This window comes from Dreissena polymorpha, chromosome 9, assembly GCF_020536995.1.
Source record: "Dreissena polymorpha isolate Duluth1 chromosome 9, UMN_Dpol_1.0, whole genome shotgun sequence".
NCBI lineage: Eukaryota > Metazoa > Mollusca > Bivalvia > Myida > Dreissenidae > Dreissena > Dreissena polymorpha.
In genome coordinates, this window is record NC_068363.1 from 39,390,699 (window position 1) to 39,411,295 (window position 20,597).

Here is a 20,597-nt window from a genome sequence, read left to right on the forward strand (position 1 = left end):
CGAAAATCCAGTTTAGGAGGAAGAAGTTGTCACTAATTAGCCTGTATGGACTGCTCAATCGAATCTGGGGTGACTTATGCACATGCATTAAACCCTGTTTTCTCAGAGGGCATTATATGTTTTGTGGTGCTGTTGTGTGCTTGTGAATAATCATATAATGCACTAAGGGCAATGGACCATTACAATTGCTTTATTGGTGGATACCATGGGATCGGTTATAAACAATGGTTTAACCCAACAGCATTTGAAATTATATCATATTCAGGAAACAGTATGGTTGTTTTTTATACACGTTTAATTTACAGTCTACTCTCTCGTTATCTCGAAGTCGGCGGGAACAAGAAAAATATCGAGATAACGAGAGTTCGAGAATATACGATTATGCGTGTTTCAATGAAAATTGAGATGAAAATTTACCTTGTTTTTAACATCTAAATACCCGCTAAGTGGTCTTACTAAGCCGTCATTATGTGGCATAATACCTCTACTACCCTATCTATGACCTGATATTTATTACGCGTTTTTACGAGGCACCATTAAGTTTGCTAGTTTAATGCTTTAAATGACTCTAAGTGTTAAAGAATTGCATGAACACATGCGGTTATCATTTTTCTAAACTGTCAGTTTAAACATCCGGTAAGTTGCTATTTAAAGTATGATGCAATTGACGTCCAATCAAGAAGAGGGTTTTCATCTGAACATGCGTAATCCGTTCCGGAATACTGAACTGTACATGTACACTTGAAATTGAAATGCATAGATCAATCGATTATTAGTACAGGATAAATAAAAATGAAAAGCCATTCTGAGTAAAGTTCAAGGATAGAATCCATTCTGCAAATTGGCGGCAGTTTTATATACGCAAAAAATATATAACTCAAAGCATTGTGGAATGTTGTTTGTTAAAACAATCAGTCGTTCGACCTTTCGGCAGCTGTGTATTAATTGCAGTTAATTGCAGTTAAAGTGCCAGGCCTTACTCAAGTGTTAATGGCTAACGACATTACAATGTGTGGTCATTGATGCAATTAACAAATAATTATCTACCGTACATTATCAGGAGCAGCCACGCGAAGCGGGACGGTGAAGTATCAAAGAAAACATTTCTCACCTTGCAGACCTGGGACAGTTATTCGCACCTCGAGATAAACTACGGCAAATACATGTAAAATCGGGACTCGGAACAAATTTTTATATCGAGATATCGAATATTCGACATATTCGATCAGATATCCGATGTCGAGATAACGAGAGTAGACTGTCCCTTTCAGGTTAGAGATCGCAAATAAGTGAAGTTGTATTTTATTTTAAGCAGAGAAAGGAGAGTGCAACACAATAAAATATTGCACATTTATTAATTGGTTTTATATTCAATATAATAATTAACAAACAGACATAAGATTATGTCTTTATTTTTCGGACACTTATACTTTTTGAATATTTTTCGTATCTAAATTTTGGGACATGAAAAACAATGATATTTTTTAAGTGTCCAAAAACTTAGAATAATAACGGTAACTCTAATTTTGGATTGATGCAATGCACAACTATTTTCTGACATCAGTTAAAATGTGAAACATCAATGTGGTACGTGTTCTGTGCTCAATTGTTTTGATATACAAAATTGGTGTTTTGACAGTTTTTTTAGCCTCAGGTGGTTTAATACACAGAATACTGTGTAATAGTATCTTTGACTTGATTGGGCCATGAAATACAGAAGACGTTGGCTTTTAATTCACTACGATTCATCTACACATGATTGAAAGCGATTTGTGACCCCTATCATCAAAGCACATGGTGTGAATCCGGATCAATAAATAATTTGCAGAGAAATTGCTGATAATTTAGGTGTCAAAAACAGCACTGGTGCACTCGAATGGTAGAAATGGTTTGTTAATAGGGGGCAATAAAAGGATTTGCGATGGCAAATTCAAATAGAGGGAGCTGAAAAGCGAATGTTATTATGAACTTATAGAACCTACATTGTTTTTTACGAATCGGGTACAATTGTCTATATCGGGGCGCCTGGACAAGGCCCTTAAACAAGACTGTCCCGCCAGATCGGGACGTCTGGCATGTATGACAAATAACATTAAAATTGAAAATATTTGAATATGTTAAAACATATCTCCATTCTAATCTATTGATTTTGTTTTTCTTAAAATATAGATTTTATTGTTGTTAACATTCAAAACTGCCCTGTTTTGACTATAAGATTGACCCCAATTACTTTTAATGTTTGTAGGTACATGTATGCCTTTTAGCATTAATCCCAAGCTATGCTAATCCTTTGGAATTTTAAGTACTCATATCACTGGCTATTAAATCTTTTATACTACATGAATTTAAAAGGAAAATCCAATCACGGGATTAAACTGCTTTTGTTTTTGTTTCTCTGTCGAAGTCAATAGTTGGAAAGGTTTAGCTACTCAAATGCACGCAAACTATATACCCATATTTTCATGTTTCTTGTTGGATTTAGAGTTTTCTACACACAGTGATGCAAGCCTATGAAGAATCGTGCATGTTGGTTCATAACTAACAGTATATATTGTGAGACTTCTCGTATATTTGAATCCAGTAACAAAATAATGTATTTGGCAATGGCAATTGGAAGCTGACTGCACTCATAAGACAATGTAAGGACTTATGTTATACTTAAAGGCTTGTTATTTGTCCTTACACATTTCTGCCGTTTCTTGGAATTTCTTTCTCCATGTAATGTATTGCACTACCTTAATTATTTATTTATTTCTACCACGTGTTTGCCATTCACTTGGAAACAATTTATGCTACATCCATGTTGGTTAAAGGGGGCCTTTTCCAAGATTTTGGCATGTGTTGAAGTTGTCACTAAATGCTTTATGTTGATAAATGTTACATTGGATCTAAAAAGCTCCAGTAAAAAAACAAGAATAAAATTAAAGAAAGAAAAAAATGTAACCCTCAATCGGACTCAAACCACTGACCCCTGGAGTAAAGTCTATCGCTTAGACCTCTCAGCCATATGTGCTCACACAATGAGTAATGTATTTTATACTTTATATAAGCAATCCTCGTAGTATCACAAAATATAACGACAACAACAGAACTCTCCAAATAATTCAATCGTTTCGCGTTGCAATGCTTTATAATTTTCAGGTATTTAAATCGTCAAAAGATGCATATAATGGATATTTTAGAGCATGGTAAATGTACAGTATTACTGTTTCCTCACAAATATCATAACTACAACACAAATTTGCAAATCTGAAACATTTTTTTTTAATTTTGTCAATTTACCAAATTGTTAATTTACCAAAACGTGAAAAGGCCCTTTAATATCTACTTTCTTCGTTTATTTCAGATGAAAGTGATAAGGAGAATCCAACATCATCAGATGAAGAGGAAAACAAACAGAGTATGTGTATTTAAGTCTAAGATATCTTTTGGATTTGGGTTTATTTCATGTAAGTTCGATTTTTCATCAGAAGATAAATGACTTTTGGTAAAAAAAGCTAATAGAGGTTTGGTAATTGTTTCCCTATTTGTATATAAAAAATGAAACCTTTAAATATCTTATCTGAAACATCAAGGCATGGAGGTAAGTTATTTGGCATTAAACATTGTATGGTGATCCTCTACCAAGTTTGTTCAAATCAAAATTTTTGGGGTACAATCGGTCCCGTCCTGAGGGTAGAAAACTTGTTACCCTTACATATAGTGTAGTGATTTTTTGTATGATCTAACATGTAGCGGTCCTGTATAAAGTTTTTTTTCAGAATTAGCCCCTAAGTAATCAAAACTGGCCAAGCCCAGGGGATCACATGTTCTATATAGACTTTTATTGAAAAACGACTTCAAAATCTCTGAAATCACAAGGCCCAGAGGTTTGGAATTTGGTTGTTGCATTATATAGTGGTCTTTTACAGAAAAACTTGTGGTCAAGATCGGCCCTGCCCTGTTGGTGATTTGATGACTAAATTCTTCTCCCTGCTAAGACCCCTCTAGTTTTACCATTTAAATTCATGTTTGAGACTCAGGGCAAAAATGGCCGTCTTGGTTATTGTCTCCCGCCAAAGGCATAGAGATATAGAAAGTTGTCAGTCAGTCGGTTTGTCTGTCTGCCCATCCATTTGTTACAAACTTTTCAGGACTATATCGTAGAAACTATATAAGATACATGTATCAACATGAAACCTATTGGGTGTATAGATATCAATTAGGAGAAGTGCCATGCACCAGTACCAGTACCGTACACTTTCTGAAATAAGAGTTATTGCCCTTCGTGGTTTTTTTATGATGTTACTTTTCAAGTCTATATCTCAGATTTGATACAAGATTTCAACATGAAACTTCATGGGTGTTAAGATATCAATGAGAAGAATTGCCATGTATAAAAAACAACTACACTTAATTATTATTTTTTAAGTATATTACCGTATATTAAGGGATTTGCACCTATCCATGAACAAACTATATTTAGCCTGGGACACCAATTCAATGAATTGGCTTGTAAGACGTGTAACATGGACACCTGGAGGCTAGACTGTCTTCTGTATATGGCTAAAATGCAACCTTGTGAACACTGTTAGTCATATGTTACTGCCCAATCATCATGGAACTTACATAGCAATTTTGCTCTAATGACATCTCGCCCATATTTCAAAAATTGACACAAACACATCACAAAAGCTGATGAAAACTGAATTCCTTCAAGTCTCTGGTAAGAAACCTTGAACCTATGGCCCACTTATTAACCCTTTCCCCCATAAGAAAAAAGTAATAAATGGCTTTGCAACCACCATAAAACCAGAACAGCCTGCGAGTAGTAACTGGCAGTCTGTTCAGGTTTTATGTTGTTTGCTGCTCATCAGTATCTTAGGTTTGGAAATGAAGCCTTTAAAACGTGAATCTAGTATGAAAGCTCTTAAATTGTATATAACTTTTTAAGGGACTAAAAATGTGTGAAAATACGTTTCTAAGTGGGAAAGCGCTAAAGAACATTTTGTCTTCAAAGCCATGCACGAGCTAATTCATAAGAAAAACTAATGCACAGTATTTTTGTGTGTTGGTCCCACTCCAATAGATTGCTCTATCCAATAACTATTCCTGGGCTATATAGAGTTTCATGATAGTATTGCACAACACTGCACTGGTGCACATGCTGTCTGTATGGCCAGACACCGATGATCTAAGATCAATAGAACTAAGGCAATCTGTATGCCTAAGAGTGTTTTTGGTGCTTGTCTCTTATAATTCACGTCCAAGTGAGAAGACACCGATGTTGTGCTTGTGGATATGTATATGAATGCTGTCAGTTTGCCTGGATGTAGAATGTGTGGCTATAGGGAAGTGAAAAAATGTCATGTTGTCATTGGAACTCATAGAGATCTCAACCAAGGTCTGAAATCTTATAAAGCATGCTTAATTAAATATATTTTGAAACAAAATGTATTAAAGTTTTTAAAAATCACTTAAATAAAGTGAATTTCTTCTGAAAATATTATATTTGTTAATGTTTACTCAAGTTAGAGTGAGGGAAAGAATTGCTCGTTCTGTTACATTAAGTTTGAGATTAAGAAATGATTTTATTTACCCGTATGTACAAATTTATCATGAAGTTGGTTTATCAGTAATGTTGAGTATTATGAACCATGCCATGTTTTCTAGTCATCGGCGATACTGTATTTATTTTATTTCAGATGTGGCCCCACTGGTGGAGTTTAGAGCCCTTCAAAAGGAGCTTGCAACCAAGGATGCACAAAGGGATGAGTGCTTACTTCTAATAAAGGTATAATAATAATATTATTACTGTGACTTGTAATTGACATTTTTTGATAACACACCATTTTTTTATACCATTTTGATGTCATTATTAGGTACGAAAGTCGAACAAATAGTCCATAAAATATATGGTTGGCCTCTTGATTTTCTGAGAATACGGTTAAGTGCTCTTTACAAGAAGAATTGACAGAATAAGAGTGCAGACTGCACATGCTTAATTAGGACAACAATTTAGGCACATGCATTTAGCCCAGTGTTTTACCAAAACGACGCTTATTTGATCAGTGGCTACTTGGCAATTACTTAAGAGTTTAGCAATGATAGGCTTATAGAACACAGCAAAAATGAAGCTCAAATGTCAATTGATAGATAGAAAATATATATTCCTTCAAATCCTTCCATGTATTGTGTTATGACAGAATTGCAAGGAGAAGAACCGGCTCTACAAAGCGCGGTTGGAGAGGGAGGAGACCACGAAGCGTCAGCAGCTGAGGATACTACGGAAGACCCACGAGTCTCAACTGCAGGAGAAGGAGCAGTTCATAGCCACCCTGCAGGCCATTGTCAATGAACAGGAGGAGAGAATACGTGAGCTTGAAGAGGTCTCAGGTGAGTAGTCAGGGATTCTATCCAATCATCAGTCAGGGATTCAAACAAATCATCAGTCATGGATTCTATCCAATCATCAGTCAGGGATTCTATCCAATCATTAGTCAGGGATTCTTTCAAAGCATCAGTCAATGATTCTATCCAATCATCAGGGATTCTATCCAATCATCAGTTAGTGATTCTATCCAATCATCAGTCAGGGATTCTAATAAATCATCAGTCAGGGATTTTATCAAATCATCAGTCAGGGATTCTAACAAATCACTAGTCAGGGATTCTATCCAATCATCAGGCATGGATTATATCCAATCATCAGTCAGGGATTCTATCAAAGCATCAGTCAATGATTCTATCCAATCATCAGGGATTCTATCCAATCATCAGTTAGGGATTCTATCCAATCATCAGTCAGGAATTCTAACAAATCATCAGTCAGGGATTGTATCCAATCATCAGTCAGGGATGGTACATTGTTAGGGGTTTATGTTCTTGCATCAAAAGTATCTATTCGATGGCTGTTTTCGACCTTTTTATGCAGAGTTTTATGTTAAGCAGTGTGCTCGGGCAATGGTTTATTAACCGAAGTCCCGAGGGTAAACAACCCCATTTGTCTGTCTGTATCTATTCGATTTGCAGATATTAAGTGAAAACTATTTTTCATGTACATTAAGTAACAATGACCTTGAACTTGATCACACTCATCCCAAGTCTAATCCAATATAATATATATTATATTTATTTTAGCTTGATTGCATAGAAAGCCTAAGGCTTATTTGAAACACTCCTGGGACAAGAACCAGTACTAGTTGTCTTATGAGGAGGTCTATAGAATGCTCCCACTGTGGGGATCAAACCTGTGACCTCCCGGTCTCTAGGCCGACCCCATATCCACTATGTCAGGTGACCTTTTTATGCCCTTTGATCAAAAGATCGGGGGTATATTGTTTTTGGCCTGTCTATCCGTCATTCATTCATTCATTGTGTGTATCCCAAAACTTGAACCTTGGTTAAAGTTTTGGGATAACTTTTGCAATATTGAAGATATCAACTTGATATTTGGCATGCATGTGTATCTCATGGAGCTGCACATTTTGAGTGGTGAAAGGTCAAGGTCATCCTTCAAGGTCAACGGTCAAATATATGGCTTCAAAGCGGCACAATAGGGGACATTGTGTTTCTGACAAACATATCTCTTGTTTATAAATGAGCCCACATCCCCTTATCTCATTTTGACCTTGACCTACTTTTGGAATAAGTCAAAACGTTCGTATTCTTGGTTTGTCTTATCCAAAATGACGTATTACATCTAGCATCAATACCTCTAGCTACAAAGCTTTGATGCTAGCATGGATGTTATCTATAAACAGTATTAACACATCCATATCAGCTGACCACATTTTGACCTTGAATTTGACCTAGTTTTGGACTAAGACTTTTTCAGATTTTTCAAAATTCTTGGTTTATCAAAATTGACGCTTAGCTTAACATCAATTCTTCTTCCTAAGAAGCTTTGATACTTTCATTCAAGATTCACATCAGCTGACCATATTTTTACCTTGACATTGACTAACTTATGGACTTAGACTTATTCAAATTGGCCAATGAATCAATACTGATGTGGCTTTCATAGGGGGCATATGCTTTTATTGAACACAGCACCTTGTTCCTTCATTATAATACACATGATATGCATTGTTAATTTGAATATCATTGATTGAATCATCTGTATGTAGCACTAACATTTTGCCATGATCTCGTATATTTGTTGAATATGTACATACCAGAACAAAAGTTATTTTTATGCCCCCGGTAGGGTGGCATAAAGCAGTTGAACTGTCCGTCAGTCTGTGCGTCCGTCCAAAAACTTTAACATTGACCATAACTTTTGCAATATTGAAGATAGCAACTTGATATTTGGTATGCATGTGTATCTCATGGAGCTGCACATTTTGAGTGGTGAAAGGTCAAGGTCATCCTTCGAGGTAAAAGGTAAAAAAAAAAACAATCCAAGGGAAGTAACAAGCTTTAAAGGGAGATAATTTCTATTTATCATTTGGCAGGTACAGATCATTTTCACAAGGGAAGTTATATTTTTTAAAGAGATAAAAAAAAAAAAAATTAAATCAAAGCGGCGAAGTTTCTGACAAACACATTTCTTGTTTTGAAAATATCTGCACTAGTTTTTATGAATCGCCATATATTTGTTCACATTTTTATCTACTCGGTGTTACAAACAAATATTACACACATATTAGTGCAACATAGAAAATTGCTATTTGGAACTTAACTATTGTGTTTTGTATTTTTGAATTTCTCAAACTGCTTTGAAATATTTGTGTCAATTTTGTCCCTTATATCAACAAGAGTTATTACATACTGTAAATTTTCAGTAAGGTATAAGGTAGCTGTGGCGTAGTTGATATAATACCTGGCAACCAGAAGATTCAATCCCCTCTGTTGGAGCGTTATTTAGGTCTCCCCAAACATTTCAAGTACAGGTTCTACCCAGGAAACTTACTTGAGAGTGTTTCATTAAGCCTTAGGCTTTTGATTGCTAAAATAAAGAGGTTTCAACTAAAAACTAAACTTTCAGTGAGCACACCGCGTAGCAAGCGTGCCACCCGCAGTGCCCGTAATGCAGCCCCAGACCCTGCGCCCACCGCCCAGGCCTCCGAACACCTCTCTAAACTTGTGGACGATGTGAGACGGCTCCAGTCACAGAATGGGTCTCTCATGTCACAACTCAACGACGTTCAAATTGAACTGACAAACGTGCGAGAGGAACACTCAAGAGAGATCGATACCCTTCAAGATTCCGTCGAGAAGACTCGGTCCTTGACCAATGGCAGTGATCTGAAAAAGTCTAGTCAACACATCTGTTGTTCACATAGTAGTCAGGTAAACCATTTTCCTTGTTATTCTCCTTTGAAAATGCAATTACGTTTCTTTATATGTCTAAGGAAAAATAATTTGTATTATATGTTGAAGGTAATTGTTGCACACATTGTATTCCATCTTTAGTGTCTTGGCTAAACTTACAGTCTCATATCTTATGACCATGGGCAAATCTAACAAATTCATACAGGGTTTTAAACCATCAAGATATTCCACATTCAACTCAGCACCTAGCAATTATTACATAGATGGGGGTTGGGCTGTTTAAGGTTTTTCAGGGCGGTGGAAAGCCAGATAACAGCTAATAAACAAATATGAGTCGCACTCTGAGAAAACTGGGCATAATACATGTGCGTAAAGTGTCGTCCCAGATTAGCCTGTGCAGTACGCACAGGCTAATCAGGGACGACACTTTCCGCCTAAATTGGATTTTTGCTATGAAGAGACTTCATCTTAACGAAAAATTTCATAAAAGCGGAAAGTGTCGTCCCTGATTAGCCTGTGCGGATTGCACAGGCTAATCTGGGACAACACTTTACGCACATGCATTATGCCCAGTTTTCTCTTAACACGACTCAATGAAACGTGTCAGTTGTATTTCGTAGGTGTCCGTGTTGGAGAGGCAGTGTACTGACCTGCAGACAGAGCGGCTTCAACTGCTCCAGGACCTCACAGAGGCCCACAACAACAACACCAAGGCTACCACAGTCTCCAAGTTGGCCAATCATAGACAACAGGTACAACTTGGCAACATATATGGCTGTTACTAGGCAATAAGTAGGCTGTTACTAGGTGATGGGTAGGCCTTTTAACTTGGAAACGGGTATAACTGTAACTTGGCTTTAAGTTACACTGCCCCAGTACAAAATAACGTCTTGCTATAATTGCTCAGTTTATTAGTGACTTAAGCATTTTTCATGGCAATAATCATTTGTCACATTGCAGCAACTTGAGGACGAGGTTAAGCGGCTGAAGTCTAGGTGTGCACAGCTGGAAGGGGAGAGCACTGCTAGGAGTAACCGTGGTGATGACCTAACCTCGGTCCGGGAAGAGGTCGCGACCCTGACGCAGGAAAATAATAGGCTGCAGCAGAACAACAGGGAACTGCAGCTGCAAGTCATGACCCTGCAAACTAAATCACCTGAGGTATTTAAGTGCTTTAAATGTTCGTAATGCATGTTATGTTGCAAAAGTTTGTTTTTATGCCCCCGGATCAAAAGATTGGGGGCATATTGTTTTGGCCTGTCTGTCTGTCATTCATTGTGTGTGTCCCAAAACTTTAACCTTGGTTTAAGTTTTGCAATAACTTTTGCATTATTGAAGATAGCAACTTGATATTTGACATGCATATGTATCTCATGGAGCTGCACATTATGAGTGGTGAAAGGTCAAGGTCATCCTTCAAGGTCAAAGGTCAAATATATGGCATCAAAGCGGCGCAATAGGGGGCATTGTGTTTCTGACAAACACTTGTTTATCTGAAGGAATAAATATTTCATTTTGAAGATATTTGTCCTTGAGCCTTCTTTGTTAATTTTCCAATTTTGGCATTGAATTGACAAAATATGAAAATTATTCTTAATCAAATGATTGCTTGTGAAGTTGTTATGGACATGACCATTTTTAGCTCATCTATTTTTTGAAAAAAAATTATGAGCTATTGTCATCACCTTGGCGTCGGCGTCGGCGTTGGCGTTGGCGTCGGCGTCCGGTTAAGTTTTGCGTTTAGGTCCACTTTTCTCAGAAAGTATCAATGCTATTGCATTCAAACTTGGTACACTTACTTACTATCATGAGGGGACTGGGCAGGCAAAGTTAGATAACTCTGGCGTGCATTTTGACACAATTATGTGCCCTTTTTATACTTAAAAAATTGAAAATTTTGGTTAAGTTTTGCGTTTAGTTCCACTTTTCTCAGTAAGTATCAATGCTATTGCATTCAAACTTGGTACACTTACTTACTATCATGAGGGGACTGGGCAGGCAAAGTTAGATAACTCTGGCATGCATTTTGACAGAATTATGTGCCCTTTTTATACTTAGAAAATTGACAATTTTGGTTAAGTTTTGTGTTTAGGTCCATTTTATTCCTTAAGCATCAAAGCTATTGCTTTCATACTTGCAACACTTACTAACTATCATAAGGGGACTGTGCAGGCAAAGTAATGTAACTCTGACTGGCATTTTGACAGAATTATGTGCCCTTTTTATACTTAGAAAATTGAAAATTTGATTAAGTTTTGTGTTTAGGTCCACTTTATTCCTACAGTATCAAAGCTATTGCTTTCATACTTGCAAGATTTATGAACTATCATAAGGGGACGGTGCAGGCAAAGTTATGTAGCTCTGACTGGCATTTGGACGGAATTATGGGCCCTTTATACTTAGAAAATTTAAAATTTGGTTAAGATTTATGTTTTGGTCCACTTTACCCCTAAAGTATCATAGATATTGCTTTCATACTTGGAACACTCACAAACTATCATAAGGGTACAGTAAAAGGACAAGTTGCATAACTCTGGTTGTCATTGTTATGGAATTATGGCCCTTTTTTGACTTAGTAACTTTTAATATATGGTTAAATTTTGTGTTTCGATCCACTCGAAGTATCAAGGCTATTGCTTTCAAACTTCAAATACTTACATGCTATCATGAGGTTACTGTACCTGGCAACTTGAATTTTACTTTGACCTTTGAATGACCTTGACTCTCAAGGTCAAATTATTAAATTTTGCTAAAATTGCCATAACTTCTTTATTTATGATTAGATTTGATTGATACTTTGATGAAACTACTCATACCTGACATACCACAATAGACTTCACCCAAACCATCCCCCGTGCCCTCCCCCCTCCCCCTCCCCCCCCCCCTAATTTTTTTTTTTTTTTTTTTTTTTTTTTAAGATCATCTCACAAATGACCACCACACCCTCACACTATACCCCCCCCATTTTTTTTTTAAACGGTTATGTTTGAAATACCGTCCAACCATCGCACCCAAACCCCCCCCCCCCCCCGATTTTTTTTTTTTTTTTTTTTTTTCGCTTTTTTGGAAGATAATGTAATAAATGTCCACAACCCCACACTATACACCCCTCTTCACTCCACTCCTCCCTCCTTTGTGATTGAAAATGAGAGTCCCTTCACCTTTAAAAAGAAAATAGATGAGCGGTCTGCACCCGCAAGGCGGTGCTCTTGTTTTGTCTTGCCTTATGCCAGTCATTGATATTTCAGGTTGTCACGGTTACGAAGAAGGTTGAATCTGAGTCACTACGTCAACGCTTTGAGGCTGTGAAGTCAGAGAACGAACTACTGAAGCACACATGTGACGCACGCAAGCAAGAACTGCACGAGGCCCAGAATCAAGTCAGATACCTCGAGAAAATGGTCAGGGTTTTTTTCTTAACCCTTTGCATGCTGGGAAATTTGTCATCTGCTAAAATGTCGTCTGCTGAATTTCTAAAATTAAAATTAGCATTTTCTTTTTTTTTTTCAAAGAATACTATCAGAATAGCGAACAGTTTGGATCCTGATGAGACGCCAAGTTCTGTGGAGTCTCATCTGGATCCAAACTGTTTGCCAAGGCCTTCAAATTTCGGTTCCAGCTCTGAAAGAGTTAATCTTTTCCTGTTGAATACCGAAAGAGGTTTCCAGTAAATTACTGTAAAATTTGCATGGTTTGGTTAATATTGATGATTAAATTTTCAATTTTTGGAGACATACGATTGTATTTATTTTCTAGCAGGGTGATATTTTAGCAGTGTAAAAAAAAGATAATGGTTCATTTTTAGCTCGACTATTATAAATGAAATATATATAGTGGAGCTATTCTACTCGACCCGGCGTCGGCGTTTCCGTAAGCATGCAAATGTTAAATTTTCGTACTACCCCAATTATTTTCATTGTCCCTTGACATATTGCTTTCATATTTTGCATACTTGTTTATCAACATGACCCCAACTTATAAACAAGAGCAGACAACTCTATCAAGCATTTTGTCATAATTATGGCCCCTTTTCCACTTAGAATATGCAGCAAATGTTACAAGTTTTCGTACTACCCCATTTATTTTCATTGTCCCTTGACATATTGCTTTCATATTTTGCATACTTGTTTACCAACATCACCCCAACCTATAAACAAGAGCAGACAACTCTATCAATCATTTTGTCATAATTATTGCCCCTTTTATACTTAGAATATGCATATTATTGATAAATCTATGTTAAAGTTTGCGTACTACCCTAAATAGTTCCTATATCCTTTGACATATTGCTTTTATATGTTGCATACTTGTTAACCATCATGACCCCAACCTATAAACAAGAGCTGACCACTGTATCAAGCATTTTGACATAAATATGGCCCCTTTTACACTTAGATAATTGAACATTTTGCTTAAATTGCCATAACTTCTTTATTTATGATCACATTTTATTATTACTTTCACAAAACAACACTTACCTTAATACCACAATGGATTCCACCCAAACAATACCCCACATCCCTACCCAGAATCCCTTCCCCCCCCCAACCTCCCCCCCCCAAAATATTTTTTTTTTTTAACATCATCTAATAAATTACCACACCCCCACATTATACCCCCCTACCCCCCCCCCTACCCCCCCAATTCCCCAATTCCCAATTTATTTCCTTTTTTTATTTTTTAAAGATCGTCTAATAAATGACCACACCCCACATTATACCTCCTCTCAACCCCCCCCCCCCCCCCCCAAAAAAAAATATATTTTTTTTTTTTCATTTTTTTTTTTTTGAAAGATCGTCTAATAAATTATTGAATATGAACAATTTCCCCATGATGGCTTAGGTTATACTGTCAAGCACTCGAATAGTCGAGCGCGCTATACTCTGACAGCTCTTGTTATTGTCCCCTACCTGTTTCACCGGAGGGGACTTATGGTGTGCGCTTTGTGCGTCTGTCTGTCACACTTTCCTGGATCCTGTGATAACTTTAAAAGTTCTTAATATTTTTTCATGAATCTTGCAACATGGATAGATGGCAATATGGACATTATGCACGTCATATCATTTTGTTCCTATGCAAAAATTGTGGTTGCTATGGCAACCAAAAAAATAATAATCTGAAAATGGTGGAATTTCTGACAATGGTGGAGCCGGTAGGGGACCATATTGCTTGACAATAGCCTTGTTTGAACTATATTTTTTGTCTGTAAAGTTACCACTTTTGTTATGATATTTTTACAACTCAATAATGAAGCTGGCCACAACGCTCGAATAGTCGAGCGCGCTATCCTCTGACAGCTCTTGTTATTGTCCCCTACCGGTTTCACCGGAGGGGACTTATTGTGTGCGCTTTGTGCGTCTGTCTGTCACACTTTTCTGGATTCTGCGATAACTTTAAAAGTTCTTAATATTTTTTTCATGAAACTTGCAACATGGATAGATGGCAATATGGACATTATGCACGTCATATCATTTTGTTCCTACGTCAAAAATTGTGGTTGCTATGGCAACCAAAAAAATAATAATCTAAAAATGGTGGAATTTCTGACAATGGTGGAGCTGGTAGGGGACCATATTGCTTGACATTAGCCTTGTTTGAACTATATTTTTTGTCTGTAAAGTTACCACTTTTGTTTTGATATTTTTACAACTCAATAATGAAGCTGGCCACAACGCCTTTTTGCTGTCTGAATTCACACATATTCATATAACCAGTATCAAGTAAAACTGAAAATGCCATCTTGTAGTTGTCATGATCACTTCCTGCATGTGACATGTATACGACAAGCCACACCTACCTCTAGATCTCAGAAATGTTACCCGTGCCTATAACATGTACAACATGCCTTGTCGACTTGCAGTTTTCATTCATCAGCTCCCATGCATACGACATTTGAGTCGCCAGCTGTTAAGTGTCCTAGATTAGCCTTTTAAGCCCACACAGGCTAATCAGGGACAACACTTTGTGTTTTTATGCCCCCGGTAGGGTGGCATATAGCAGTTGAACTGTCCGTCAGTATGTCAGTCTGTCCGTCCGTCAGAAAAAAACTTTAACGTTGGCCATAACTTTTGCAATATTGAAGATAGCAACTTGATATTTGGCATGCATGTGTATCTCATGAAGCTGCACATTTTGAGTGGTGGACGTTTAAGGTCAAGGTCATCCTTAAAGGTCAAAGGTCAAACAAATAAATAATTTTTTATTTAAACTTGATTTTCGGTAAGGAGGGACTTGCTTGAAAGTAAAAATGCCATAAAAGCGGAAAGTGTCGTTCCTGATTAGCCTGTGCGGACTGCACAGGCTAATCTGGGATGACACTTTACGCACATGCATTTAGCCCAGTTTTCTCAGAACGCCGCTCATATTGCTATTGCTGATTCTAGTTGTCTGTGACGGAGACAGCCAAGAAGAAGGCCGACAGTGACCTGTGGTCGGAACTTGAGTCTCTGCACTCCGAGCACCAGGCTGCAACCAAAGCACTCCGAGATCAGATGGAGGCTGATAAGCACGATGCTGTCCAAGAGGTGAGTCGGTCCACCTTGACTACACAGTTGTAGCAAGTCATGCTTTGGTTTGCGTGGATTTTCCAGTGTTTTCAACATCATATCAGTCAACTCATGACGGCTAGTTTACATGCTAAGATATATATATAATATATATATATATACACTTTCCGCTTTTATGATATTTTTCATTACTAAACATCATTTGCCCTCTCAATTACAAAGATATGGTAAGAAGATTAGCAAAAGCTTCTTTTTTTTCCACTTAGAAGTGGCTATGTGCTACCACCATTAAACCAGAACAGCCTGCGAGGTTTTATGCTGTTTGCTGCCCATCAGAACTATAAAGTTGGACTTAAACAGTAAAACTTGAAACTAGTAAAAAGGTCTTAAATTAAATTTGATTTCCTAAGGAACTGCAAAGGCATCAAAGTGCGTATCTGAGTAGTAAAAGGTTAATGTCATATTTTTGTTTACAGATTCAAGCCAAACTTACCACAGAACACAAGGATGAGCTACAAGCAATAGTTCAAGGTTTGAAAGACAAGCACCAGCATGAACTACAGGAATCTGAGGAAAAAATGTGTGCTTTAAAAGTGCAATATGAACAGTTGGCCTCTAAATTTGAGATGGAAAGGGGACAAATACTCTCTAAAATGGAGGAAGAAAAGTTTGAACTGCTCTCAAGATTGGAGGAAGAAAAGGAAGCCCTGAAAGAGGAAATGATTACCCAGTTGAAGTTGTTTGAGGAAAACATGTTGAAGCTTGAACATAAATGCAAATTGGAGAATAGGCAACTGGAGGAGGATTTGATGATTGCAAAGACAGCCGCTGTCAACAGGGTGAGGGAGGAACTGCAGCTGGAGAAGCAGGTGTGCCTGTCAGCCCTCGAGGAGAAACTGAAAGAGGAGCATGAAGATGAAATAGAAAAGGTTAGCATTTCAGTAGAAAAGGTTAGCATTTCAGTAGAAAAGGTTAGCATTTAACTAGAAAAGGTTAGCATTTCAGTAGAAAAGGTTAGCATTTCAGTAGAAAAGGTTAGCATTTCATTAGAAAAGGTTAGCATTTCAGTAGAAAAGGTTAGCATTTCAGTAAAAAAAGGTTAGCATTTCAGTAGAAAAGGTTAGCATTTCAGTAGAAAAGGTCAGCATTTCAGTAGAAAAGGTTAGCATTTCAGTAGAAAAGGTTAGCATTTCAGTAGAAAAGGTTAGCATTTCAGTAGGAAAGGTTAGCATTTCAGTAGAAAAGGTTTTCATTTCAGTAGAAAAGGTTTTCATTTCAGTAGAAAAGGTTAGCATTTCAGTAGAAAAGGTTAGCATTTCGGTAGGAAAGGTTAGCATTTCGTTAGAAAAGGTTAGCATTTCGGTAGAAAAGGTTAGCATTTTGGTAGAAAAGGTTAGCATTTTGTTAGAAAAGGTTAGCATTTCGGTAGAAAAGGTTAGCATTTCGGTAGAAATGGTTAGCGTTTCGGTAGAAAAGGTTAGCGTTTCAGTAGAAAAGGTTAGCATTTCAGTAGAAAAGGTTAGCATTTCAGTCGAAAAGGTTAGCATTTCAGTAGAAAAAGTCAGCATTTCAGTAGAAAAGGTCAGCATTTCAGTAGAAACAGTTAGCATTTCAGTAGAAAAGGTTAGCATTTCAGTAGAAAAGGTTAGCATTTCAATAGAAAAGGTTAGCATTTCAATAGAAAAGATTAGCATTTCAGTGGATAAGGTTAGCATTTCAATAGAAAAGGTTAGCATTTCAATAGAAAAGGTTAGCATTTCAGTAGAAAAGGTCAGCATTTTAGAACCACAGGTCACCTTTTAATTTCTGTCATATGGATCATCTTTGAATACTACTGATTTTAACACAAAAGTTACATGATACCAAGTTGAGAATTTGCAATTTTTGTGATCTGCTTGTTTTGAAATCTTTGGATTTAAAAACTTAACTTATTTAAAAAAAATACTTCTCTATTTGTTTGACTTCTTTTCAAAATCTTAAAAGCATTTAACAAATCTGGATTAATTTCCCCATTTCATTCTAAGACTTAAGAAAGACTACAGCAAAGATAAGATATTGATATGTGTTAAGAATTGCTAGCTAGCTTTGCGGACTTTATTTATTTAAAAATTAATAACTTAAGATAAAAGATTCAAAATAAGCATTGGTGAATGTATATGTAAAATCACATTAACTGAATTCTTAAAGGAACGGTTTATAGAATTCTAAATAAGGGTAATATATTTAACGGTAATGAGTTGCGTTCTGGCAAAACAGTCCTTAATGCATGTGCGTAAAGGGTTGCCTCAAATTAACCTGAGCAGATATCAGTATTGATTGTTTCTGCAGCTTACAAAAAATGTCAATAATCACATATGATCTGTATTGATTGTTTCTTACAAAAATTGTTCATTACAGCTAACAATTAACGTCCATAATCAGATATCATTTATGATTGTTTTTACAGCTTACAATCAACGTCAATAATCAGATATCATTTATGATTGTTTTTACAGCTTACAATCAACGTCAATAATCAGATATCGTTTATGATTGTTTTTACAGCTTACAATCAACGTCAATAATCAGATATCTTTTATGATTGTTTTTACAGCTTACAATCAACGTCAATAATCAGATATCTTTTATGATTGTTTTTACAGCTTACAATCAACGTCAATAATCAGATATATTTTATGATTGTTTTTACAGCTTACAATCAAGGTCAATAATCAGATAGTGGAGGCAGTAGAGCAGGAGAGGCGATCTACCAGTGAGAGAATGGTGGACCTTGAAAACAAATATGGCAGCCTCGTAAGGCAGTTGGTCGCCACGGGACCTGTCCTAGCGCACTTCGTAGAGTCGTACATACTTCTCCAGAAGGAGGTCAAGCGTTTACCGAAGATCATTGAGAAAACGGTGTCAGGTGTCACTCAACAGGTAAAATGCACATTATTGAGACATGTTATTGAGAACAAGTTTCATTTTAGAAATCAGCTGAAGAAACTTCATGTGAAGGTGATAAGAAAAGCTAGAAATTTGGAATTACCCAAATTTTGTAATAATTATGGCACTTGGTCGTTGTAAGCTCGATTCATAATTTTTATACTTAGAGTTATACTTGTTACCCAATTATTTTCGTCTGTGTAACACATGTATCATCACCTTATCACTTTTTCTACAGAGAGTACATAATTGAATGAAATTTCACGCTTTTTTTGGGGGGGGGGTCATTATGTGGGGTCACTGACAAAGTTTCATAACTCTGACCTGCAGCTGAGCAGAATTTTACCCTTTTTTTTGTACTTAAAATGTTCATGTTAGCGTTTGCCTGCAACTACTCCATATCTCTATATCTTCTTCAGATATTTAAATTAAACTTTACATATGTGTGGAGGGTCTTTCTAAACATTAACTTTATGCACATGCATTAAGCCCCGTTTTCACAGAGCGTGGCCCATTCAGATTTACTTAAATGGAACTCCGTGTATTTTATGTTCATTCAGGTGATGGCTGCCATTTTGGGTGTGAGTGAACACAATAAGGAGCTGGTACACAAGTATCAGAAGGAAATGAAACTAAGGAAGAAATATCACAATGAACTTGTCGAACTGAAAGGTCGGTGCAGGCAGTTATCTATAGTTGAACTTAAACAAATTTAATTAAAGACCATATAATTGTTATTTTGTCCCGCATTTGATAAACAAGAAACTCGTCCTTTGAAATAACTCAAAAGTGCTCTGATGAGTAATATTTTCATCGAGAGAAAGGGTTTTTAGGAGAAATATATTTATTGAAGAGAAACATTTTTACTTTTTGGGTGGTACAATCCGAGTGGTCTCTCATATACAATGCCAACTTAAACTTCTGAATGATTCCCAGAGTCAATTAAACTTTGAAACTGCGTAAAATTTCCAATGGAAAAAATAAATACATGTATTTATGTGTGTATGGGTGGGTGCGTGGATGGATGGATGTGGATAGATGGATGGATGGATATATATATGTATTATTATTTATTTTTAGCTCGACTATTATATATGAAATATATTAAGTGGAGCTATCCTACTCACCCCGGCGTTTCCGTTACCGTGCCGGTTCCGTGAGTGTGCAAATGTTAAAGTTTTCGTACTACCCCAATTATTTTCATTGTCCCTTGACATATTGCTTTCATATTTTCCATACTCGTTTACCAACATGACCCCAACCTATAAGCAAGAGCAGACAACTCTATCAAGCATTTACATGGCTAAAAGTGTTCCGTTTTTTTTGGAAGTCCCGGCTTTTTTTAAGCCCTGGAGGTCGATCTCTCAATTCTTTCAGAATCGATGAGAAAGTTGGGGGGGGGTTCCAATCGAAACCGAGATCTAATCAAAAGAATCTTTAAAAAGATGCGTATCTACACGTATAACACGTGTGCGAACTGGAATCGATAGCCATGGCCACTAAAGGGGCCAGTTTAACAGATAAGTGATAATAAACTCCTTCACTTGCACCCGTTCGTCCATTATGCAAATGGTGGAAGTCCCTTGGACGTCCGATAATCCGCATGTACTCTATTTACTAATACACAGCATGTACAAATGTCAACAGTAAATCAGGTTATTCAGACCGTTAACTCCGCCTAAAAGGTACTGTTTTCAATGAAATTCTCAGCGAGTGGCCAACATTGATTTATCCAACTGTCAATCAAATTCTTCTTGGTGAGCGCATTAGCCAATCAGGGCTCAGGCAGCCGAATACACGCTGACCTCACGTGAAGCTGTATACAATAATATTAGCGACCCCTGCGCTACAAAATTTTTATTCAGCAATAAAATATTTAAAGTCCACGCTTTCCCCGAGAAAGAATGACGT

At 36.8% G+C, this 20,597-nt stretch overlaps 1 protein-coding gene across 1 annotated transcript in view; it reads left to right on the forward strand.

Annotated features, from left to right (window-relative positions):
* LOC127845145 (kinesin-like protein KIFC3) overlaps positions 1-20,597 on the forward strand; it is a 67,328-nt gene that overhangs the window by 27,712 nt on the left and 19,019 nt on the right. The window contains 1 exon segment of the mRNA XM_052375867.1: positions 19,247-19,358. Within this exon segment, the coding sequence (XP_052231827.1) occupies positions 19,247-19,358 (112 nt within the window).